The sequence below is a fragment of the Erythrolamprus reginae genome, chromosome 9 (genome assembly GCF_031021105.1).
Source record: "Erythrolamprus reginae isolate rEryReg1 chromosome 9, rEryReg1.hap1, whole genome shotgun sequence".
NCBI lineage: Eukaryota > Metazoa > Chordata > Lepidosauria > Squamata > Dipsadidae > Erythrolamprus > Erythrolamprus reginae.
The window spans coordinates 53,123,386-53,148,328 of NC_091958.1; the positions used below are offsets into that span (position 1 = coordinate 53,123,386).

At 42.8% G+C, this 24,943-nt stretch overlaps 1 protein-coding gene across 3 annotated transcripts in view; it reads left to right on the plus strand.

Moving 5' to 3' along the window:
• The first annotated feature begins 726 nt into the window (after nt 1-726).
• TNRC18 (trinucleotide repeat containing 18) overlaps nt 727-24,943 on the plus strand; it is a 91,953-nt gene continuing 67,736 nt past the window's right edge. For 2 of the 3 annotated variants that reach the window (XM_070761305.1, XM_070761306.1), the window contains exon 1: nt 5,826-6,174. In XM_070761305.1, the coding sequence (XP_070617406.1) occupies nt 5,994-6,174 (181 nt within the window). In that variant the 5' untranslated portion in view covers nt 5,826-5,993. Of the gene's footprint in view, nt 1,301-5,825; nt 6,175-24,943 lie in introns of those variants that run through there. The other variant, XM_070761307.1, reaches the window with a different exon arrangement.

A 24,943-nucleotide genomic window follows, 5' to 3' on the forward strand; every position in this document is an offset into this window, starting at 1 on the left:
GAAGGAAAGGAAAGAAGACAGAGAGGAATAAAGGAAAGAAGAGAGAAAGGAAGGAAGGAAAGGAGAAAGAAAGAACGCATCTCTGACTTACTTTAGTCGAAAAAGTCCTTTAAAAAAAAAAGAAAAGAAAACAATGGGGGGAAACCCCCAGAGAAAGCGAAGGGCCCATTTTTAAGCTGGGGCGGCGCGCCGCGTTGAAAAGGCCACGCAATCCAATGGCCACCATGTTTTTTTCTCCTCCTTCCTCCCTCCCCTTCTTCCTTTAGACCAGGAGGAAGAAAAGAAAGACCAAAAAAAAAAAAGGACGAAAGGAAGAAGAAAAAAGGGAAAAGAAAAGAAAAGAGAGAGAAAGAAAAGGATCGAATGGGAGCGGAGGGAATTGGGGAAAAAAAGGGGGGGCGCCTGGAAACGGCCCTGAAAAAGTTCCCACCATCACCCCCTCCTCGCTCTCATTCAAGCCAAGCCGCCTGGGGGAGCCTAGAAACTGCTCGCCTCCTCCTCCTCCCCCCTCCCAGCTCCATAATTGGTTTGATAAGCTTGGCGGCCAGCCAAAGTTATTTCCACGCGCGGGAGTGGCAGGCAGGGCGACCAATGGGGGAAGCCAGAAGGACATTCCGAATGGCCGAGGGGGGCGGGCCGGCCGAAACAATGCGCGTTTCATTGCTTGGCTCCTTTCTTCCTCGCCCCCCTCCCTCCCTTTCTCTCCTTTCTCCTCGCCCTCCCCCCTTTTTTCCCTTTCTTTTTTTTTTAAACATCCTCGAGAGAAACTTCGAAAAGGGAGGAGGGGGGGTGGGGGGCAGCGCTTGGGTAATGTACCTTTCCCCGACGCTGAGTTGTATATGGAGATCGCCAAGGATTACCAACGGGGACCAGGGTGCGCTTCGGAGGAGAAGCTAAGGAACCGAAAAAGGCCCGGAATCGTGGTTTCCCCCCCCCAGCAGCTCGGATCCCCTCCGCCTTCCGGGGCTTCCTTTCGCGCCAGAGGGGGCCCTCCGTGCAAGACCCTCACCCGCGACCCCCAAAAGCCACGAGAGGACCGGGAAAGGAGGAAAGAACCGACCCCTGCAATCCATCTAGCGCGCATTTGGGTTATTTTTACGCACGGAAATCGCAAAAGGGAAGGATTTTTGGGGAAGGGGAGGGAGAGAAAGAGGAGGAAGAGGGGGGGTTTCCTCTGGCCCCCTTTCGCTGATGGTGGGGGAGGCGACGGATCCTAGCGGGCCAGAGACCCCCCCCGCGGAAAATGCCCCAAAGGATCGGGCTAAGAATCCACTGAGGGCATCATCTCCCGAAGCGGAAGGTAAGAGCTTTGCGCGGCCAACTTTCGCAAGTTGCCAGGGCTGGTTTTGATTTTTTTAGAGGGGGGGGGGGCAGGGGAAAAAAGAGAGGGAAAGTCTTGGCTGTGTGTTTGGGGGGGCTTTTCGTCCCCTCCCTTTTAGGTCTCGAAAAAAAGGGGGGTTGGATGGAGGGGATTTTTTGCACCCCGCCTTCCTTCAACCTATTTCTTCCACTATTATTTTTTCCTCTCGGTTTAATTTTTTTCCCCTTGGAAAGAAAGCGAAGAAAACAAGGCATTCTCGAAAGAAAAGGAGAAGAAGAAGGGGAAAAAAAATAACCCCTCCCCGCCTCACTTCGGGTGGGCTGTTTTTAATTAAAATCGGGAATTCAGCCATTTTGGGAAAAGGGAGCCGGGATTACTCGAGGCAAGGAAAAAAATAAGAAAGGGAGAGAGGATTTTTTTTTTTAAATCCCTCTTGATATTTTAGCCCAAACTCCCCGCACAGTTTCAAAGGAAGTTTATTTTCGCCACCCCCGAGAGAAGCCTCGGCGTCTGGCGGTGTGTGTGTATCCACCCGCACCGACGCACAAACACACACACACAATCCCCGTAGGAATCCCGTGGCCAGCGGGACACCGAAGAAGGAAGATTTATGGCGATTTTTAAAAGCACGCGTGGGGCCCAGCCTCCCCCAGGAACCCAAAACTTTCTCTTTTCCGTTGAAAGAGAAAGTTCCCATGAAGGGGATCTCCCTACTAGAAATCGCAATAAGACCTTTCTCTCCCCTTTGCCGCCCCCCCCCAATCTCCGGTAGTCTTGAATACCAGGGACAGCACAAAATGAAAGCTTAGGCATTTAAAAATATATATATACTGTATTTATATATATTTATTTTGGCTCCTGCTTTCCCCTCTCGATAAATGGCAACGTTGGGACTGCAACGTTACAAATTATCCTTTCCAGGGAAGGGAGAAAATAGCCTTTGGAAGGGTGGGGGGGGGGGCGAGAAATGTGGAGGGGAGGCAGGCGAAAGGACTCAAAGCCAGTTGGCTAAAGGGGGGAGGGCGCAGAAAGACCTTGTCCCCCCCCCAAAGAGATTGTAAAAATTTTTTTGGAGAGGGTTCGTTTTGGAATCCTCGCTTGCGCGAAGGGAAGGCGCGCGCGGGCGGAGAGCCAGACGCCCGGCGCTTTGAAATCGAATGCGGCGCGGGAACCGAACCCCCCTCCTCGCTTGTAATTTTTTTAAAAAAAAAAAAATCCAAGCCAGAAGCGCTTTAAGGGGTGCTGGATCCGATCTCCCGCCGGCCCCTGGGAGGAGATCCGCGGATTTTCCGAGGTTGTCGAATTGGAGGATATTTTTTTTTGCGCGCCTGCTTCGCGCGTTTCTCCACCTGGGCGTAAAAGTCGCCTCTGGATCTGGGCAGCTCGCAGGCAGCCTCCTGGAATACACCGGCGGAATTGGGGAGCCTTTTTAAGGACTAGGTAAAGAGGGGGGTCCTGGGGCTCTTTCTCCATCTTTCTCGTTCTCTCTTTCCCCCTTCTTTCTCGATTTCTCTCTCTCTCGTTCTCTCTAGCTTTCTCGTTCTCTCGTTCCCCCTTTCTCTCTTTTTCTCCTCTTTCCTCTCTCGTTCTCTTCTGTTTTTCTCGTTCTCTCCCTCTTTTCACTCTCTCTTGCTTTCTCGTTTTCCTTCGCTCGTTCTCTCTAGCTTTCTGGTTCTCTCTTTCTGGTTCTCCTTTTCTCTTTCCTCTCTCGTTCTCTTCTATTTTTCTCGTGTTCTCCCTCCCTCTTTTCTCTCGCTTTCTCGTTCTCTCGTTCTCTCTAGCTTTCTTGTTCTCTTCTTTCTGTTCTCATTTTCTCCCCTTTCCTCTTCGTTCTTATATTTTTCTCGTTCTCTCCCCTTTTCCGTCTCGCTTTCTCTTTCTCTCGTTCTCCTTTTCTCTCTCGTTCTTTCTCTCCTTCTCTTATATTTCTCTCGTTCTCTCCCCTTTCTCTCGCTTTTTCGTTCTCTCGTTCTCCCTCTCGTTCTTCTTTTTCTCTCTTTTTCTCTCATCTCCTTCTTTTTCTCCCTCATTCTCTTTCTCTCGTTCTCCTTTTTCTCTCCTTTTCTCTCCTCTCTTTCTCTCCCTCTCCCTCCCCTCTTCCCAAGCCTAGATTTCTTAAGCAGCAAGTCCTCATGTTCACGGTGGGGTTTCTGAGTTGAATTACCTCAGACTGCAGAGTTAGAGGGCTGGGAGGGAAAGGATTTGGTGGGGGGGGGGGCGGAGAAGAGACCCAGAAGAGAGAAGATAGTTTCTCTTAAATTATCAAAGCCACCCCAATAGTTCTGCAAAGCTTTATATATATATATATATATATATATATATATATATATATATATATATATATATATATACACACACACACACACACACACACACACACACATATACATACATATATATAACACACACACACACACACACACACACACACACATATATTAAAGGGGTGGGAGCAGATAGAATATAACTCAAGGTTGTTCCAAGCTTTAAAAATAAAGGTGGGAATAGATAGCTATATATTTCATGTTTAAGCTTCTCTGCCTCGTATATATGCTTATTTTTAAAGCTTGGAACAACCTTGACTTTTTTTTTACATTCCTCCCCTCCCAAGGAAGGTTAAATCACCTTTGATGGAGAAAAGGAGGAAAATAAAAGTCATTTTTAAAAATCCAATAAATAAATAAAACGAATGTTTAAAAACAGATAAAATATAAGGAAGAGTTTGGGTTTTAGGAAGCCCGGAGCAGCGCGATGTTATCCACTTAAATTGTCTTTAAAAAATAAAAATTAAAAGCTAACAGGGTGGGATCCAGCGGGGGGCCCCTGATTTTTCCTCCACAGTTGCCCCCCCCTCAATCCCACCCGCCATAAATGAGGTTCAAGGGTTTTTCATGCGGGTTTCGGGGAGGATTTTGCAGGCTCGCCGCCCTGCTTTGTGGGTTTGGGTTTTTTGCAGCTGGGCCTGGTAAAGAAAATATAAGTGGGGGGTTGGGGGGGGCAGCGACCCCCCCCCGTGGAAGAAACGCAAAAGCAATCCAGCCTTTAAAAAAAAATCTTTTCTTATTAGAAAACTTTATATACAATTGATTTTAAGCATCGTTGTTGCGTTTAGAGCTATATATTGTTTTATTTTATGGTGGGAGAAAATAAAATAAATTAAACCCTGGGGAAAAAAATTTCTGATAAAGCCATTTAAAAAAAAAAGATATTCCTCTCCTTTTTGTCTGCAAAAAAGAAAAACACTTCCAAACGGGCGTTTAAAAAAAAACAAACCAAGACGCCCGTTTTTAAGACACCAAGAGCGGCTTGCGAGCTCAGGGCGGGTGGACTTACAATTTATTAATTTTATTAATTGGGTTTATATTTTATTTATTTATTAATTCTCTCCGAAGACTCGCGGCTTGCAACATAATAAAAGACAGTAAATGACAATGAAAACCAAACCAATTAAATTAAAAATTCCATAGCTGTTTAAAATTCCAAGCTGTATCCATTGACACAACAACTCTGCGATCATTCCTTGGCCAGGGTTAAGGTCTAATGGCCCAAACCTGGCCACATAAATGAGTCTTAAGACTTAGGAAAGGCAAGAGGGGGGGGGGGGCAGTGTGAATATCCAGGGGTAGCTGATTCCAGAGGCCGGGGCCCCCACAGAGAAGGCTCTTCCCCTAGGCCCCGCCAAGCGACATTATCTCTCCCAGGACTCGGGGCACACAACATATGAAACATGGACATACAACATATAAAACCAACACTCACCATAGCTAAATCAAATTAAATTAAAATGAAAGCTATCTTTTTTTTAAAAAAAATAACACAGCTGTGTTAAGCGATAAAGACCTTCCACTTTGATTCAGCAGATCAGCAAGAGGGGAGGAAATTGGGAAGGTTTTTAACAAGTTTTGTGGTTTTACTAGTTGTGTTTTAGCTAAGTGTGTGTATTGCCTACCCTCTTTCCTTAGTTGTATATGGCTTGCTGTCATGCCCTTTCTTAAAAGAATAATGTTTAAATTATTATTATTATTAATATTATTATTATTAGTAGTAGTAGCAGCAGTAGTAGTACTACTACTACTAGTAGTACTATTATTACTATTATTATTACTATTATTATTATTTAATAATAATGATAATTATTATAATGCTCTTTCTTAAAAGGGCATTATAAACAAACGTTTGCTATTATTAATTTGAAGAGGAAGGGGCGATCCTACGGAGGGGAGGGGTGTCAAAGAGCCTCGGTTTCCCGTGGGGGGGGGCTGTAGGGGGTGCATCCATTTTTCCCTCCCCCACCGCCTTTTCTTTTGCCTGCAAATGAACAGGGCAGTTTGGGGAAGGGGAGGGGGTTCTGGGCAAGACCAGGTTTTGGGGAGGGGTCTCTTCTCCCTCCCCCATTCAATAACCCCCCCCAGCTCTCCCCTTGCCCAGGGTGTGTCTGTCTGCCTGTCTCTGTCCGTTTGAAAAGCCCCTCTCTGACTCTGCGCCCCCTCCCCAATTTCTCCAGGCTCCTTGGCTTGCAAGAAGCTTTGCAACCCCCCCAACCCCTCCAGGAGGATGATGGACCCCCGCTCCCCGCTGGCCCCCTCCGGACTCCGCCGCCTTTAAGGCTGGGGCCTGGCCGAGGAGGAAGAGGAGGAGGGCGGCGGCGGGGGCGGTGCTCGGCCACCGGAGGATGGATGGAAGAGACCTGGGGGCTCCCCGCGCCGTCCGCGTGCCCCCGCCGCTGCTCTCCGGGCTGGCCATGGAGAGCCACGTCGCCGCCGCCGGAGCTGCTCGCTTGGCTCCATTGGGAACGCCGCTGCCGCCGGGCAAATACCTCGCCGCCCCCGGCCTCAACCTCCATTCCCACCCGGGTGAGTCTGGGGCTGGGCTTCTGGGGCTGGGAGGATTGGCAGGGTGGGGGAGACAGTGGGACCAGGGTGGTGGAAATGGACAGCCTTCAACCCCCATTATTATTATTGTTGTTGTTGTTGTTGTCGTTGTTCTTGTTCTTGTTATTAGTAGTACTGTATTACTATTATTATTATTAGTAGTAGTAGTATGTTTTAGTATTACTCTTATTAGTATATAAGTATTAATATTATTATTATTTAGATTTATAGACCGCCCTTCTCAGGGAGGTTTATCTATCTATTTATCTATCTATCTATCTATCTATCTATCTATCTATCTATCTATCTATCTATCTATCTATCTATCTATCTACCTATCTACCTATCTACCTATCCTTCCTTCCATCTATCCATCCATCTAATCCCTCCCTCCATCTAACCCATCCATGCACGCATGCACCCACCCACCCACCCACCCATCCATCCATCCATCCATCTCTCTATCTCTCTATCATCTAATTCTATTCTATTTCTGTGCCACCCAACTCTCTAGGGACTCAGTAGGTTTTAAAGGAGGTGATAACACACCTTTCCTTTCAACCCCCCTCCTTTCCCTTTAACCTCCCTCTTTAAAGCTGGGGTGCCCTCCTTTCCCTTCAAGCCCACCTCTTAAAGGTGGAGGTCAGCCCTTTAATCCACCCCACCTTCTTTAAGGAGAAATTCTGCTCTCACCTCTACCTGTAGAGGTAGGCTTCACTCCCCCTGCCCCCTTTCTGCAGTTACCTTCCTGCCCCCCTCCACAAAACAGCCCTGCAGGAAACCCCAACTGGACCTTTAATTAGCTGCCAATGAGTTTTAAGTCCGTTTTGAACCCCCACCTCACCCCAGACGTCCGGTAAAATGTAGGGAGCTGGGTCGGGGGGGGGGGAATTGCCAGAGGGGTCCATTCTAAGTAAAAAATGGTTTAAGGGCTGTTAAACCTGGGATATTCTTCCCTTTTTCTGTTTAGCCATCTGGGGCCACCACCACCCAACCCTGTTTGGAAGGGGGGGGATCACCAACATTTAAAACAGAAAGGAAAAAAAATGGGAATGAGCCAATCTTCTCTTGAGAAAAAGAGCTCCAGATATCTGGGGAGCTTCTCTCTGAAATCCTTCAGAATCCATGAATGACAAACCGAGTTCTATATAAACCACCTTCCCCCTGGATTGGATAAAGTTATTACCAGCAGGTCCCTGGCTGGGGTGGTGTGGGTGCATCTGTTTTTAATCGGACAGATAGCAGACAGTATATATAAATTTCTTCCCAATTTGAATTCGAGAGCAGGAGGGAAAAGAAATAAATTTGTTTTCTTTAAGATTTAAGAGAAGCGAGAACTAAAAAAATGTCCTTTAGGTGCCTATTTTGAGAAGCTGACATAGGCTGTTTGATTCTTAAACCATCGCATTCTATCTTGGGTTAAATGTCAGGGCTGAAGCGGGCTGGTTGCTTTTTTTTTTTTAATGGCTTGTTTTTCCTGCATTTTTATGGTTTTCCTGTATTTTTCTATCCCAGGCACATTCTATACCTTGCTTCCCCCCCCCCCCCCCTGTTTGTTGGTTCTGGAGAATTTGATGCCCTTTTTGTCTCTCCTGCTGGTTTGGTTTTGCAAAATAATGGTGTTCCTGTCTTTGTCTGAGAATTGTAGATTTTTTTGCCCCCCTCTTCCTTGTGGACTAAAATGGCCTGTTTTTTATTCTAAGCATGCTTTGGGAAGTAATTATTATTATAATAATAATGCTTTGGGAAGTCCATGTTTCTTTGCCCGTAGCTTGGTGTTTTATTTCTGCAAATGTGTTCTGCAAAATTTGCTTTTTGGGGGTCTTGTAGATTCTCATCACAATCCCAAGAATTTTCTCTTAGTTGAAGCCTTTTTATTTTTAAATGGACTTTTTGTAGTTCTTGTGGTTTGCTAGAAATGATAGAAAATATGAGAAAAGAAGTCTCAGCTCACTGATTCATACTTACCATTTCTGGGTGTTTTTTTTAATATGATCCCCTTTTGCAAACAGCAAAGTCCATAACCCCAACCGCTTTAACACTGGTGGCAAAGGAAGGTTGTAATATGGAACAAAACTTGCTTTACCAATGACTTAGCCACAGAAATTTTGGCTTCAATGGTGGTCGTAAGTTGAGCTATACATGTACTTAAAAACATAAACCCTCCCAAAATCAGGGATGCTTTAAAATGAAAAACAAGATGGCTTTTGTCACTATTTTTGGCGAGGTTTCCAAAGTTTGAGTGCATATTTTAGAATTGCAAAAAAAATAAAATAATTGCCAATGGGTAGTTGAGCCCAATTTATTTTAAAACTGTGGTTTCTTTCGCTTTTCTTTTTTCCCTCCTTTTGAAATAAGTTTTTTGTGGAGTAACTTTTTGAATAATGTTCCTATAGTAACACAAAACTGTTGTTGTTGTTGTTACATTCAAAACAAACATTCCTTTGTCTTTCGGATTGTTTGATCTCTCTTTTATTGGGCCCAAAGTTACTTTCGAACTGAATATCTTTGTAAAGAAAATAGCTGGGTTAGTTTTGGCCAGTTCTCAGGAATGGCAGTTAAAATTAACTTCTTTTTTCAAGGGGTGGTGGTGGCTGGGAGGGAAAAAAAATCCCTCTGGCCTTTGTCCAAATAAAAGCTTTTTAAAAATTAAGCCTTGAGCTGTTGTGATTTCCCCCCCTTAATGTCTTGCTGTTGGTGTTTGTGTGGTAGGGACACGGCCAAGGAATAAATGTAGGTGTTGAGGTTACACTTCCACCTATTTTTTCTTCTTTTTAATGTTCTCCTGGACCATTTTTCTTTCTGTCTCGCCTGCAATTCATCGGCAGAATCAATGAATTGCCCTTTAATACAGTTTAAAATAGCAGAGTTGTGGGTTGGTTTCTTTGGTTTTATGCCTGGGTCTGCAAATTGAACGGGTCCAAAGACGGGCTACAAGAATGGTGGAAGGTCTTAAGCATAAAATGTATCAGGAAAGACTTCATGAACTCAATCTGTATAGTCTGGAGGACAGAAGGAAAAGGGGGGACAGGATCGAAACATTTAAATATGTTATAGGGTTAAATAAGGTTCAGGAGGGAAGTGCTTTTAATAGGAAAGTGAACCCAAGAACAAGGGGGCACAATCTGAAGTTAGTTGGGGGAAAGATCAAAAGCAACATGAGAAAATATTATTTTACTGAAAGAGTAGTAGATCCTTGGAACAAACTTCCAGCAGACATGGTAGATAAATCCACAGTAACTGAATTGCTTGGGATAAACATATATCCATCCTAAGATAAAATACAGGAAATAGTATAAGGGCAGACTAGATGGACCGTGAGGTCTTTTTCTGCCATCAGTCTTCTATGTTTCTATGTTGATACGCGATATAAATTCAAACGACAAGCTCTTTGCTTGGAAGAACTCCTTGTCTTTCTAAGCTAAAAAGGAGAGGTTAGAGGGGTTTTTTTTGGTTGGTGGCGGAGGGGGTGTGTGTTATGAAATACTGCACAGGTTAAGAGATTGGAGCCTCTCCATTACAATGCGTGTATTTCACCTTTGGTCTGATTATGGGCGTTAGGCCTGCTTTAGAGGCATCAATGTAAAAACCAGCCACAGTCAAAAGTCCACTGTTTTTATGTAGGTGGGTGTGTATATATAATAATAATTAATAATAATAATAATTTATTGGACTTGTATGCCGCCCCTCTCCGAAGACTCGGGGCGGCTCACAACAATAATAAAACAATATAGCAGTAAAAACAAATCCAATATTAAAAAACATATATAAAACCCCAGCAATTAAAACCATACAGCACAGATGTCTTAGTTCCCCCATGCCTGGCGATATAGGTGGGTCTTAAGTAATTTGCGAAAGACAAGGAGGGTGGGGGCCGTTCTAATGTCTGGGGGGAGTTGAATTCCAGAGGGCTGGGGCCACCACAGAGAAGGCTCTTCCCCTGGGGCCCACCAAACGACATTGTTTGGTCGACAGGACCCGGAGAAGGCCAACTCTGTGGGACCTTATCGGCCGCTGGGATTCGTGCGGTATACTGCTCAAAAAATAATAATAAAGGGAACACTTAAACAACAGAATATAACTCCAAGTAAATCAAACTTCTGTGAAATCAAACTGTCCACTTAGGAAGCAACACTGATGGACAATCAATGTCACATGCTGTTGTGCACATTCAACTTTGTACAGAACCAAGTATTCAGTGAGAATATTTCATTCATTCAGATCTAGGGTGGGTTCTTGGAGTGTTCCCTTTGTTTTTTTGAGCAGTGTATTTTTTTAAAAAAAACAACTGCAGATGTTTAAAATCCTGCCTCCTGCCGTGCAGGTAAAAACAAAACTCTTTTTTTTGTAGGTGACAAGTAGGGTTTTTTTTTCTGTTTGAGATGTTTGAGATATTTTTGGTTTGAGATGGACTCCCCCCTCCTCAGCAGCACCTTAACTGAAATAGCATTTCTGAATGCGGTTTATTATTCTCTTCAAATTTGTTTCTTTTTTAAAAAAAAATTCTTGGCTTACCCACCCTTACCTGGAATGTCAAGAGAAAAAAATAAATCAATTTTTTTCATCAACTGGTACGGTTGGAAGGTCTTGTGACTTTCCAGTTCTTTTCAAATCAGTCAAATCCTATGGTGCAATTTGTGTGTGCGTGTGTTTGTGTATCTCTTTCTCTCTTTCTCTCTCTCTCTCATATCTGTCTCTGTCTGCCTGTCTATTATCTATCTATCTCGTCTGTCTGTCTGTCTACCTACCTACCAACCAACCAACCTACCAATCTACCTATCTACCAATCTCTATATCCCTATCTGTCTGTCTGTCTGTCTGTCTGTCTGTCTGTCTGTCTATATCTTTCTATCTATCATCTATCTATCTATCTATCTATCTATCTATCTATCTATCTATCTATCTATCCATCCATACTCTCTCTCTCTCTCTCATCTATCCATCTTCTCTCTCTCTCTCATCTATCTATCTATCTATCATCTCTCTTTCTTTATCATTCATCTATCTATCTATCTATCTATCCATCCTCTATCTATCTATCTCTCTCTCTCATCTATCCATCTTCTCTCTCTCATCTATCTATCTATCTATCTATCATCTCTCTTTCTTTATCATTCATCTATCTATCTATCTATCTATCCATCCTCTATCTATCTCTCTCTCTCATCTATCCATCCTCTCTCTCTCTCATCTATCTATCTATCTATCTATCTATCATCTCTCTTTCTTTATCATTCATCTATCTATCTATCTATCTATCTATCTATCTATCTATCTATCTATCTATCTATCTATCATCTCTCTTTCTTTATCATCTATCTATCTATCTATCTATCTATCTATCTATCTATCTATCTATCTATCTATCTATCTATCATTGCTTGTGAATAGGTGTGGTTTTATTTCCCATCCCCCAACCAGATTGGGGTTGGGGGATGAGCAAGAAGGATGAATCCTGGGTGAGAGAAAGGCGATGCAGAAGAATTGCCATGAGGAGATTGGTGTGTGTGTGTGTGTGTGGGGGGGGGGGGGGTGACAGCTTTTGCAATTGTGAAAAACTCGCTTTATTTTTTTTTTTCCTTTGCAAAACCCAATGGCCAACAACAGCAAAAGAGGAAGTTTGCAAAGAAGATTTATTGGATTTCGGGATAGGTGATTTTTCCAGGCGCTAAAAAAAACAACCCGGAGGTGCCAAAATGCAGAGTGTTAAACTAAGCTCAAGAGCAAACATCATTTTATTTACACGCGCACACCCCCTTCTATCCTCTTAGCACTTGCCACTACGAGAGAGAGAGAGAGAGAGAGAGAGAGAGAGAGAGAGAGAGAGAAGAGGGAGGGAGAGGGATTGGGAGAGGGAGAGAGAGAGAGAGAGAGAGAGAGAGAGAGAGATGACATGACATCACTTTGCAGACTAGCTCAAAAAAAACCGACCCAGAATGGGGCTGAATGTTTTAGCATTTAGGGTATATCAGTATTGTTATTTTAAAAGTCTAGAAAGGTTTAGGGATGTAATTGTCCACAGGCCCACTGTAAATCAATGCCCCTGCTGGATCTTAGCACAGTTGCCGGGTTCCGGTGGGAAATGATATTATTGATGCTTAGAAAATCCGCCGTATCTCTGCAGTTGAGGAGCAGAGACAGAAAACAGCATCTGATGTTCCCTGGATTTTGTGAGTTGTCTCAAAGGGTAGGTACCACTCTGGAGAAGGTGGCAGCCTAATCTGTGATGAAAGGTGTGCCCTTCATGGGTGGGTTTATATGACCTGCCCTGGATCCTGGTCTGTCTGTCTGTCTGTCTGTCTGTCTGTCTGTCTGTCTGTCTGTCTGTCTGTCTGTCTACCACTATCTAACTACCTACATCTATCTATCTATCTATCTATCTATCTATCTATCTATCTATCTATCTATCTATCTATCTATCCATCCATCCATCCATCCATCCACCCACCCTCCTTCCTACCTACCTACCTCTATCTATCTATCTATCTATCTATCTATCTATCTATCTATCTATCTATCTATCTACCTACCTACCTACCTACCTACCCACCCACCTACCTCTACCTACCTACATCTATCTATCTATCTATCTATCTATCTATCTATCTATCTATCTATCTATCTATCTATCATTGCTTGTGAATAGGTGTGGTTTTATTTCCCATCCCCCAACCAGATTGACGGCAGAAAAAGACCTCATGGTCCATCTAGTCTGCCCTATATACTATTTCCTATATTTTATCTTAGGATGGATCTATGTTTATCCCAGGCATGTTTAAATTCAGTTATTGTGGATTTACCAACCACGTCTGCGGGAAGTTTGTTCCAAGCATCTACAACTCTTTTAGTCAAATAATATTTTCTCACGTTGCTTTTGATCTTTCCCCCAACTAACTTCAGATTGTGTCCCCTTGTTCTTGTGTTCACTTTCCTATTAAAAACACTTCCCTCCTGAACCTTATTTAAACCTTTAACATATTTAAAAGTGAAGGAATTGGGAATTGATCCATCATAAGCATGAACCAATTGCCAAGCATTCTGAATTTTGATCATATCCCCACGGGGTGTTTGTTAAGTGAGAAAAATGGTGGTAAGTCCCTTTTTTTGGGGTGCATTTGTGACTTCAGATGCTCACTCAAAACTCCGTTGCAAGTTGAGAGCTTATCTGTGTTTCATCCTACGAATTGTTCCTCCGATTTTTCTGCCCCTTAAGAGGCTCCGTTGTCCATCTGCTAACACAGCTGTGGCTTGTGGATCAGGCTGGAAAGTTAGAGGGACTTGCCAAGGGAAATGGGACATTCCTGAACCGCTAAATCACAGCCTTGTGGATGGAACCACCTCTTTCGTAAGGATATCACGTTGGGGAACAATTTCTAACCCAATTTCCGTTGAATTTGATTTTTGAGCTTTTATACAGTTAATTTAGGCATCCTGGTTTCAAAACTGCAGTTAGTTTTCTTCTATCAGGTCATCTTATATAGACTGCTCAAAAAAAATAAAGGGAACACTCAAATGACACGTCCTAGATCTGAATGAATGAATGAATTATTCTCACTGAATATTTTGTTCTTTACAAAGTTGAATGTGCACCACAGCATGTGAAATTGATTGTCAATCAGTGTTGCTTCCTAAGTGGACAGTTTGATTTCACAGAAGTTTGATTTACTTGGAGTTATATTGTGCTGTTTAAGTGTTCCCTTTATTTTTTGAGCAGTGTGTGTGTGTATATATATATATATGTGTGTGTGTACATATATATACACACATACACATACATAATATATACACATACATATACATACATACATACATACATACATATACATACATACATATATATGCTACATTCAAACCAAATCTCCACCCCCAACACTATATATAAGGAACAAATGGCAGTTACAAACATTCTATATTTACAGCAGAACGAAGCTTATAACTTCAGCCTGATGATCATATATTTGTTTTCGTATTTCTTCCCATGTAGGATTTAGAAATTTCTGGCGATGTTTCGACGAGGTCCCACTCATCCTCTTCATATATATATGTCACGTGTTTTTTTGCTGAATTTGAAAATTAAGGGAGACTAGGATAGATCTATTTTGTCCTTATTTTGGCCTCATCAGCTAGCCATATACTTGAACCTGCAACCTTTGCCTTGGAAGGCAGAGAATTAACCTCTAGGCTACAGTATCCAATCCCTTCAGCTCTGCACCAGGGAAAGGTTACATATTTTTGTTAATAGTTAATTAGGCAACATGAGCATCAAATTGCATTTTTTTACATAGCCATCTTGCTATAACTTCCCGGAAAATCTTGGTGCAGTCAGTGATAAGCAGGGTGAGCGATTCCACCAACATTTGAAGGTCATGGAGACATGAGATCAAGGTAGATGGGATGTACATAGGATGGCTGGAAGTTGGTCCATCCATTTTCTTAATGGCCCAGGTTTGAGAAACAATCAGTAATTCATGGTGCTTTGGTCTGCCCGATTTGCTTCTTAAAATGAGGGAAAGTAAGCTAGGTTTCTAGTCCTTATGGGGCCAGAGGACTTACCATAAATCGGTTGGGCTTCAGAGCAGATGATTTTGCAGCCCTGCAGAATTTCAGCAGTGTGTTAGTATGTATATCCTTGGATATTATGAATGTGGACGATTGTTGGATATTATGGATAGCGATGATTGTTTTTTAATGTATTGGGGTTTTAGATTTAATTTTAAATTGGATTTCTTATATTTTATTTTATTTTAATTAATTAATTAATTTATTATTATTTATTATTGTTTGTTTATTTATTTTTTTATTTGATTTGATTTGATTTGATTTGTATGCCGCCCCTCTCCATAGACTCGGGGCGGCTAACCACAATAGTGAAACAACATATAACAAATCTAATATTTAAAACAGTTTAAAAGACCCTAATTTAAAAACCAGACATACACACAAGCATACCATGCATAAATTGTATAGGCCTAGTGGGGGGAAGAGAATACGAGTCTACGGAGAGGGGCGACATACAAATCCAATAAGTAAATAAAATAAATAAATATCTCAGTTCCCCCATGCCTGACGACAGAGGTGGGTTTTAAGGAGCTTACGAAAGGCGAGGAGGGTGAGGGCAATTCTGATCTCTTTTGCATTGTTATATTTTCATTGAGTCTGCGCAGAATAGCAGCATAGAAATCTAATGAATGAATAAATATGAATGAATAAATAAATAAATGAGATGTAATGTACAGTTGTGAATGAGTTGGCTGATTGGTTTTCATTAGATTTGTTGCCATGCTGGTTTTTTTTGTATTCTGTGAGCTGCCCCGAATCTTCGGAGAAGGGCGGCATACAAATCTAATAAATAAATAATAATAATAATAAATAAATAAAATTAATATTAGACTGTTGGGAGAATTTTTGATCTCTTTGTTTCAAACTTGCTCCCCTGCCAACTGTTCTTCGGTCTGTGTTTCCTGGTCTTTAATGGCAGGCCAGGGTTATAAATATTGCACTTTTTGCATTTGACAACGATCGAACAGTTTAAAAAGCCTGCTTTGGATTCGTCTTGCCTTGATGGTGTGTGTGCTATTTATACGGAGAAAATGCACTTTCTCCTGGATCAGCTAGCTAACAGCCGCCCTTTTTCTAAAATGAAATAAAAATAATACAATGGCCCAGCTTGTAAAGAGTGAATTATTTTAAACTACGGCTTGCAAACAGCTTGGCCGAGTCAACCTTGTTGCTAAAGTTAGCAGACGGGTTATTTCATTTGATGGGGGATGGAGATGAAGTAAAAGGAAAACAACCCAGCTGTGTTACTCTGGGGCTTCTACTAAGGCAGTATTTATTCTTAATGTTAACTTTTCAAGCAATGAAAAACGGCTGTGGAAAACAGGCGATGCTTTATGTCAGAAGCTCTTGGGCCAGCTGTTGGAATTTAGAGAGAGAGAGAGAGAGATGGGGAGAGGGAGAGGGAGAAAGAGAGAGAATGAGGGAGGGAAAGGGAGAGAACGAGAGAGTAAGGGAGAGAGAACGAGGGAGGGAGAAAGAGAAAGAGAGAGAATGAGAGTAAGGGAGAGAAAATGAGAAAGGGAGAGAATGAGGGAAGGAGAGAGGAAAAAGAGAGAATGAGAGAGTAAGGGAGAGAGAACGAGGGAGGGAGAAAGAGAAAGAGAGAACGAGAGAGTAAGAGAGAGAACGAGGGAGGGAAGGAGAGAGGGAAAAAGAACAAGAGAGTAAGGGAGAAAGAGGGAGAAAGAGAAAGAGAGAGAATGAGAGTAAGGGAGAGAAAATGAGAGAGTAAGGGAGAGAGAACGAGGGAGAGAATGAGAGAGTAAGGAAGAGAGAATGAGGGAAGGAGAGAGGAAAAAAGAGAGAATGAGAGAATGAGGGGGGAGGGAGAGGGAGAATGAAAGAGAACAAGAGAGAAAAGAGGGAGGGAGAAAGGAAGAAAGGAAGAGAGAGAATGAGAGTAAAGGAGAGAGAATGAGGTGTGGGAGTGAGAGAAAGGAAGAGAGAGAGATGGAGAGAAAGAGGGAGAACAAGAGAACGAGGGAGGGAGAATGAGAGAACGAGAGAGGGAGAGAGAGAGAGAGAAAGAAAGAAAGAGAGAGAGAGAGAGAGAGAAATCTGCCTTAGCTGGTAGAAGGGCATGAATTACACCTCTGCTCCTGGCCCAACCTTATGGAGATGGTTGAGCAAGGTGCTAGTCCACATGTCTAGGGTTTGCTTTGTGCTTTGCCCCGTCATAATATGGTTTGGGCTTGGCAGGATGTGGTTTGCAAACCGAGATAAGGCACAAGTGAAGGTGCCAGGCTGAATATGTCCACCTCCATATCCTCTTCCCATTCATGCAAATTCACTAGAGGGAAATTGGGCAGCGTGTGGGAAAACAGGTCACGTTGTAAGTAAATTGTAAATTGGGTTAATATAATGGTAACCATTTATAATAGGTAGAAACTGAAATATACCGTATTTTTCGGAGTACAACACGCAGCCGAGTATAAGAAGCACCTTAGATTTTGGGGAGGAAAACAGGAGGAAAAATTTACTAAGTAGGTATTCATCTGGCTAGCATCCTTAGTCTGGTCAGTTTCAGCACATTATTTTATCCCCTGGTTAGAGCTTTTAAAAAACCTTATTTTGAAAGAGTAACAATGAAAGAGCTTGCAAGCCAGCAAGAGCTGGTAAAATCATTAGCACCTGGTTTATATTTATTTGTCTGTCTGTCTGTCTGTCTGTCTGTCTGTCTGTCTGTCTGTCTGTCTATCTATCTATCTATCTATCTATCTATCTATCTATTTATTTATTTATTTATTGGATTTGTATGCTGCCCCTCTCCGTAGACTCGGGGCGGCTAACAACAATGATAAAAACAGCATGCAACAATCCAATCCAATACTAAAATAACTAAACAACCCCTTATTATAAAAACCAAACATACATACAGACATACCATGCGTAAATTGTAAAGGCCTAGGGGGAAAGAATATCTCAGTTCCCCCATGCCTGACGGCAGAGGTGGGTTTTAAGAAGTTTACAAAAGGCGAGGAGGGTGGGGGCAATTCTAATCTCTGGGGGGAGTTGGTTCCAAAGGGCCGGGGCCGCCACAGAGAAGGCTCTTCCCCTATGTCCCGCCAAACGACATTGTTTAGTTGACGGGACCCGGAGAAGGCCCACTCTGTGGGACCTAACTGGTCGCTGGGATTAGGGCTGGAAAGAAATATTTGGAGCAAGTTAGAGCAATGAAAAAATCCTGCAAAGACTTAGGGCTTGGAAAACATTCTTTGCAGAGAGTAACAATGGAAGAACGTGCAAGGTGAGAGTTGGAACATCATTAGCATCTAGTCAGGGCTGGGGGGAAAAGTTTTGAAAAACGCTACATTCTGAATTTAAGTCGCAGCTGAATTTTCAGTCTCTTTTAGGGAGGAAAAAGGTGCATCTTATACTCTGAAAAATACGGTGTTTGTTGTGGCTCTTGAAGAACAAGGACAAAGGTAGCAGCGAGAATGTTCTGCTGGAACTGGAGAGCATGGAATTATTTCTCCCACGAGAAAGAAACCAAAGTCTATCTTTTCCCCTCCAGCTAAATATATATAATATATATATATTGTTTCTAGCTGTAGCCTGACGTGGTGCAGCTGGCTTTTTTCTGTCCTTCAGTTGAACTGTCCTTGGTCTTTGAGAAGATGATTAGATGGTGGGAGAGAGGACATAGTGTACCTTCTCCGCCAAGGTCCCCAAATCTAACCCTGGCAATGCACCGGAGCAGAAAAACTTTGGTGTATTATTCCAAAGGCCTCTGTTATTCCTCCTCACTATCCTGGAGTGAAATTGGTGGAGGAAGAGAAGGTTTAAATCAGAAGTCTTCAAACTTGGCAACTTTTAAGACTTGCGGACTTCAACTCCCAGAATTTTCCAGACAGCATAGCTGTCTGGAGAATTCTGGGAGTTGAAGTCCACAAGTCTTAAAGTTGCCAAGTTTGGGGACCCCTGGTTTAAATTGTAGTTAGTTTTATGTTCAGGTACACACATAGTAAAGCAATGCAGGGTTTACTGAGTCTTGAAAGACTGTGAAAATAATTCTGTTGTATAAAAGTTTGCATGTGAGAGCTTTGTTTTTCTTCTTTAATTGGAGTGTGTCATTTAAAAAAAATATTTTTTAAAGGGGATTGCAAACAGCTACCAGACAGGCACCATAAAAATATTATGGTTATACAGAAAAAGGCCTGCCTACATTGGTAGGGATGAAAAAGGAAAGAAAGAAAGAAGGAAAGGAAGGAAGGAAAGAAAAGGGAAGGAAGGAAGGAAAGAAAAGGGAAAGAAGGAAGGAAAGGGAAGAAAGGAAGGAAATGAGTAGGACAGATGGATGGAAGGAAGGGAGGAAAAAAGTAGGAAGGATGGAAAAGTGTAGGAAGGAAGAAGAAAAGGAGAAGAGTGGGAAGGAATAAAAATGTAGGCAGGATGGAAGGAAGAGTAGGAAGGAAGGAAGAAGGAAGAAAAGAGTAGGAAGGAAGGAAAAGGGAAGGAAGGAGAGAGGGAGGAAGGAAGGAAGGAAACAAGTAGGACAGATGGAAGGAAGGAAGGAAAAGCATAGAAAGGAAGAAGGAAAGAAAAAGAGTGGGAAGGAATGAAAAGAGTTGGAAGGATGGAAGGAAGAGTAGGAAGGAAGGAAGAAGGAAAGGAAAAGAATAGGAAAGAAGGAAAAGGGAAGGAAGGAGAGAGGGAGGAAGGAAGGAAACGAGTAGGACAGATGGAAAGAAGGAAGGAAGGAAAGCATAGTAAGGAAGGAAAAGCGTAGGAAGGAAGAAGGAAAGAAAAAGAGTAGGAAGGATGGAAGGAAGAGTAGGAAGGAAGGAAAAGGGAGAGAGGGAGGGAGGAAAGAAAATGTCACTTCATGTAATATTAGTCTAGAATTAATTCAGTCCTTAAGCTTATCTAGACCAGTTTGTCTGAACCTTGGCGACTTGAAGATTGCGGAAGTCAACTCCCAGAAGAATTCCCCAGCCAACAAAACTGGCTGGGGAATTCTGGAAGTTGAAGGCCGCACCTCTTCAAGTGCCTGATGTTCCTTGGATGGAAACGCCTGTTATTATTTCAGCGTCTCCTTTTGAAGAGGTTTTCCAACCCAAAGATACAGACTCGTGATCCGAATCCACTCCTTGGTCACCAGGAGAAGAAGTGGAACAGAAGTTGTCTCCAGGAGTTGTGTATGCTCCAACACTGGAAGTTTTTAAGATGTTGGATAACCATTTGTTTGAAGTAGTGTAGGGTCTCCTGCCCAAGCAGGGGGTTGGACTTGAAGACCCCCAAGGTCTCTTCCAGCTCTGTTGTTGTTGTTGTTGTTGTTGTTGTTGTTCTTCTTCTTCTTCTTCTTCTTCTTCTTCTTCTTCTTCCTCCCCTTCTTCTTCCCCTTCTTCTTCTTCTTCCCTTCTTTTCTTCTTCTTCTTCTTCTTCTTCTTCTTCTTCTTCTTCTTCTTCTTCTTCTTCTTCTTCTTCTTCTTCTTCTTCTTCCCCTTCTTCTCTTTCTTCTTCCCCTTCTTCTCTTTCTTCTTCCTCTTCTTCTTCTCTTTCTTCTTCCTCTACTCCTCCTCCTCCTCCTCCTCTTTCTCCTTCTTCTTCTTCCTACTAGGAAAAATCATACTAGGAAACTAAATAAAACAATGTCAACTGTAAAGATACAGGCAGCATAGTACTACTACTACTACTACTACTACTACTACTACTACTACTACTACTACTTTGAAGAGAAGACTATTGGAAGGGATGATCCCAAGGCCTTCTCCACCTCTTCTTGGGTTGCTCGCTTTCTGCTTTTGGAGCCAAGGAAGCGTTGCCCAGTGGTTGCCCTGACCATCTCCTGGGGAAAACGGCTGGCTAAATCTCCACTCTGAAGATTTTGGACATTGGGGGGGAGGATAAATTGGGTGAGCTCGGGTCTGTCGGGAGCAGGTGGGCGGCTGCCGGCGTTTCCTGAGCCCTTCTGGTTGCAAACGGGGGAATTCCCCATTGCCCCAGTTCTTGCTCAACCTTCCCGGAATTCGCTTCAGAAGGGCTGGTCTCCATTGCAGCCTGTGTTTTTTAATTACGGCAGGGACACCTTCAGGGTTGTGAGTGTGGGTGTGGTTGTTTTGTCGCTCACTCAGGCTGTGTTTGGCTGGGTTCCCACCTCAAACGCAAAAGAGGCGTGTGGCTCGCCGTGGAAACTCAGCCATGAGTGAAAAACCCTGGTGAAATGACTTTGACGTCTGGTGTGAAACCTTGCCGCTTCCATAAACCAGAGCTTGCTTGCTTTAATTTTTAATAATTTTTAATAATTTTTACTTATTTACTAACTTATTTATTTAATTTGACTTCTATGCCGCCCAATCCCGAAGGACTCAGGGCGTTTTACAACAGTATAAAATTACCATATAGAATTACAAATAACAATAAAAAAGAAGTCAAGAAATCTAAAACCCTCTTCTTCTCTTTGCTCTTCTTCTCTCTTCTCTTCCCTTCCCTCCTCTCTTCTCCTCTTCTCCTCTCTTCTCTCTGCTCTTCTTCTCTCTTCCCTTCTCTCCTCTTCTTCTCTTCTCCTCTCCTCTTCTCTCTGCTCTTCTTCTCTCTTCTCTTCCCTTCCCTCCTCTCTTCTTCTCTTCTTCTCTTTGCTCTTCTTCTCTTTTCTCTTCCCTTCCCTCCTCTCTTCTTCTCTTCTTCTCTTTGCTCTTCTTCTCTCTTCTCTTCTCTTCCCTTCCCTCCTCTCTTCTCCTCTTCTCCTCTCTTCTCTCTGCTCTTCTTCTCTCTTCCCTTCTCTCCTCTTCTTCTCTTCTCCTCTCCTCTTCTCTCTGCTCTTCTTCTCTCTTCTCTTCCCTTCCCTCCTCTCTTCTTCTCTTCTTCTCTTTGCTCTTCTTCTCTCTTCTCTTCTCTTCCCTTCCCTCCTCTCTTCTTCACTTCTTCTCTTTGCTCTTCTTCTCTCTTCTCTTCCCTTCCCTTCCCTCCTCTCTGCTCTTCTTCTGCTCTTCTCTTCCCTTCCCTCCTCTCTTCTTCTCTTTGCTCCTCTCATCTCCTCTCCCCCCCTCTTCTTCTCTCCTCTTCTCCTCTCCTCTTCTCCTCTCTGCTCTTCTTCTCTCTTCTCTTCCCTTCCCTCCTCTCCTCTTCTCTTTGCTCCTCTCATCTCCCCTCTTCTTCTCTGCAAGTGTCCACGTCAACCAGGAGAGATTTATAGGCTAGCACACTTTGGGAGACCTGGTTGAGACTATCCAAGTTTGGAATGGAGACATGGATTTGGTTACTGTAGGGCAGGGGTCGGCAACCTTAAACACTCGAGGAGCCATTTGGACCCATTTCCCACAGAAAAGAAAACACCAGGAGCCCCAAAAACCTTTTGACATCTGAAAGGAAGATAACACTGCATATATATATTCCCCCCCTGTATGTTATGTATAAAAAAGCTATAGTGTGTTGCATTTATGGAATCCATGACCTACAGAGACAGCACATTTTTATTTCTGCATGCAAGAAAAACATTGTGGAGATTATGATCCCCCTATATAGAATGCTGGTGAGACCACATTTGGGATACTGTGTCCAGTTCTGGAGACCTCACCTACAAAATGATTGAAACATTTAAATATGTTAAAGGGTTAAATAAGGTCCAGGAGGGAAGTGTTTTTAATAGGAAAGTGAACACAAGAACAAGGGGACACAATCTGAAGTTAGTTGGGGGAAAGATCAAAAGCAACGTGAGGAAATATTATTTGACTGAAAGAGTAGTAGATCCTTGGAACAAACTTCCAGCAGACGTGGTTGGTAAATCCACAGTCACTGAATTTCAACATGCCTGGGATAAACATAGATCCATCCTAAGATAAAATACAGGAAATAGTATAAGGGCAGACTAGATGGACCAGGAGGTCTTTTTCTGCCATCAGTCTTCTATGTTTCTATTTTGAACCCCCCTCCAAAAAAGATGGGTTGAAAAGTTCAATGAATCACACGCCAGTGGCTATCGCACATTGGTTCTCTTTTTCTTGCGCTCTTTCTCCTTCTCTCTCTCTCTTTCTCTTCTCACGCTCCAGTCTCCGCCCCATCCGCCGATCTTGCCAACCGCTTAGAGACGTCTTTTAGCCGATTAACTCTTCTGGGTTTAAAATGATTAAGCAATTAAGCAATTACCTTTGTTGTGTTTACATCCTGCCCTTTCTCCAAAGAGGAGCACAGGGGAGCATATTACGGAAGATGGTAATTGCTTACCTGGATCTTGCGAGGTAGGCCAGGTGAACATGGCAGGGGGGGGGAGGAAGGGACATGGATTGGCCAAGCGGCAGGTGGGGGGAAAGGCTTAAGTTTGGCACCATGAAACACTCCGCTTGAAGACTGTCTGGGAATAAAATTTGGGGTGGGGAAATAAAGCCCCTTGGTTATCCTTTAACCTTTCCCTGAAATCTTGCTTGTCCTGTTATTGGTTTGATGGGGAAATAAATTGAGACTGGGTGGTGCAGTGGTTAGAGTACAGGACTGCAGGTTACTTCTGTTGATCACCGGCTGCCAGCAGTTTGGCAGATCGAATCTCAGTAGGTTCAAGATTGATTCAGCCTTCCTTCCTTCCTTCCTTCTCTCATTCCTTCCTTCCTTCCTCCTTCCTTCTTTCCCTCCTTCCTTCCTTCCCTCCTCCTTCCTTCCTTCCTCCTTCCTTCTCTCCTTCCTTCCTCCTTCCTTTCTTCCTGCCTTCCTTCCCTCCTTCCTTCCTCCTTCCTTCCTTCCTCCTTCCTCCTTCCTTCTCTCCTTCCTTCCTTCTCTCCTTCCTTCCATCTTTCCTTCTTCCTTCCTTCGTTCCTTCCTTCGTTCCTTTGTTCCTTCTTTCCTTCCTTCCCTCCCTTCTTCCTTTCTTGGTGGTGCAGTAGTTAGAGTGCAGTACTGCAAGTTACCAGCTGCCAGCAGTTTGGCAGATCGAATCTCAGTAGGCTCCAGGTTGACTCAGCCTTCCATCCTTCCAAGGTTGGTCAAATGAGGACCCAGATTGTTGTGAGCAATATGCTGACTCTATAAACCGCTTAGACAGGGTTGTAAAGCACTGTGAAGCAGTATATAAGTCTAAATGCTGTTGCTATGCTATTAGTTCCGAGAGGTTGAGGTGACCCGAAATATTAAGATTTCTGCACCGACCTATGGACTGTTTACCTTTCGTTTTATTTGTCGGAAAGTGTTTTTGTTTAACGGGCGAGTTGGCTGATTAGTCATAATCAAAATGACCCTGTGGCATTTCATATTATTAAACAACATCTGCTTATCTCACAGCCTTCGGAAAATCTGAAGAGGTAGGCACAAATGCCAGATCCAAATTCTAAATAACTGGCTGACTGTGCAAACCAGCCCTAATAAGAGATTAAATATACAGCGGTCCCTCTACTTAAGAACTGAATTCGTTCCATGACCAAGTTCTTAAGTAGAAACGTTTTTAAGTGGAAGCAATTTTTCCCATAGGAATCAATGTAAAAGACACTGTTGGGCTCAGTTTGAGGTCACAAGTGGAGGACGCCCCGTATGTCAAAGGATGATGTTTTTCTCTTTTTATCCAAGGTGGCTCAAAGAAAGCACTTAAAAACCACCGAGAGTTATTTTGGGTCCTTTCGAGTGAAACTGAGAATCAAAAAAATTGACTTTTGATGCCAGAGGAAGGAAGTTCCACCTTCGAAAGAAGGAAGGAGATTGACTTTTGCACAGTTGGCCATCGTTGAGTTTGCAATGCGATCTTTTTACCTTTATGCACGAGCCGCAGTGCCCATTCGTCAGCTCCCCCCAAAACCTTCCTCCAGGTTTCTGCAGTCTCTCTCTCCAAAATTACAGAAAAAGCAATTATTATGATTATTTACATTTCTATGTCGCCTTTCTCCAAAAACTCGGGGCAGCTCACAGAATAAATATAGAAACAAAGCGTACAAAACAAATCTAATACATTAAAAAACGACAGCTAAAATATATATATAATATAATATATATTGGGGTTTCTTATTTTTTAGACTTTTTAAATGTATTATTGTTATTTTAGAATCTAACCATTAGATTTGTCATTATATATTGTTTTTGTCATTGCTGTGAGTCTACGGAGAGGGGCGGCATACAAATCTAATTAATAACAACAACAACAACAACAACAATAATAATAAAAATAAAAATAAAATCCCTATGTATAACTCAATCAGACAATCCAATCACACCATGCATCACATTTATTGGTCAATTGATGCCAACCTGCCTTCCATTGAGGACCTGTATACTGCAT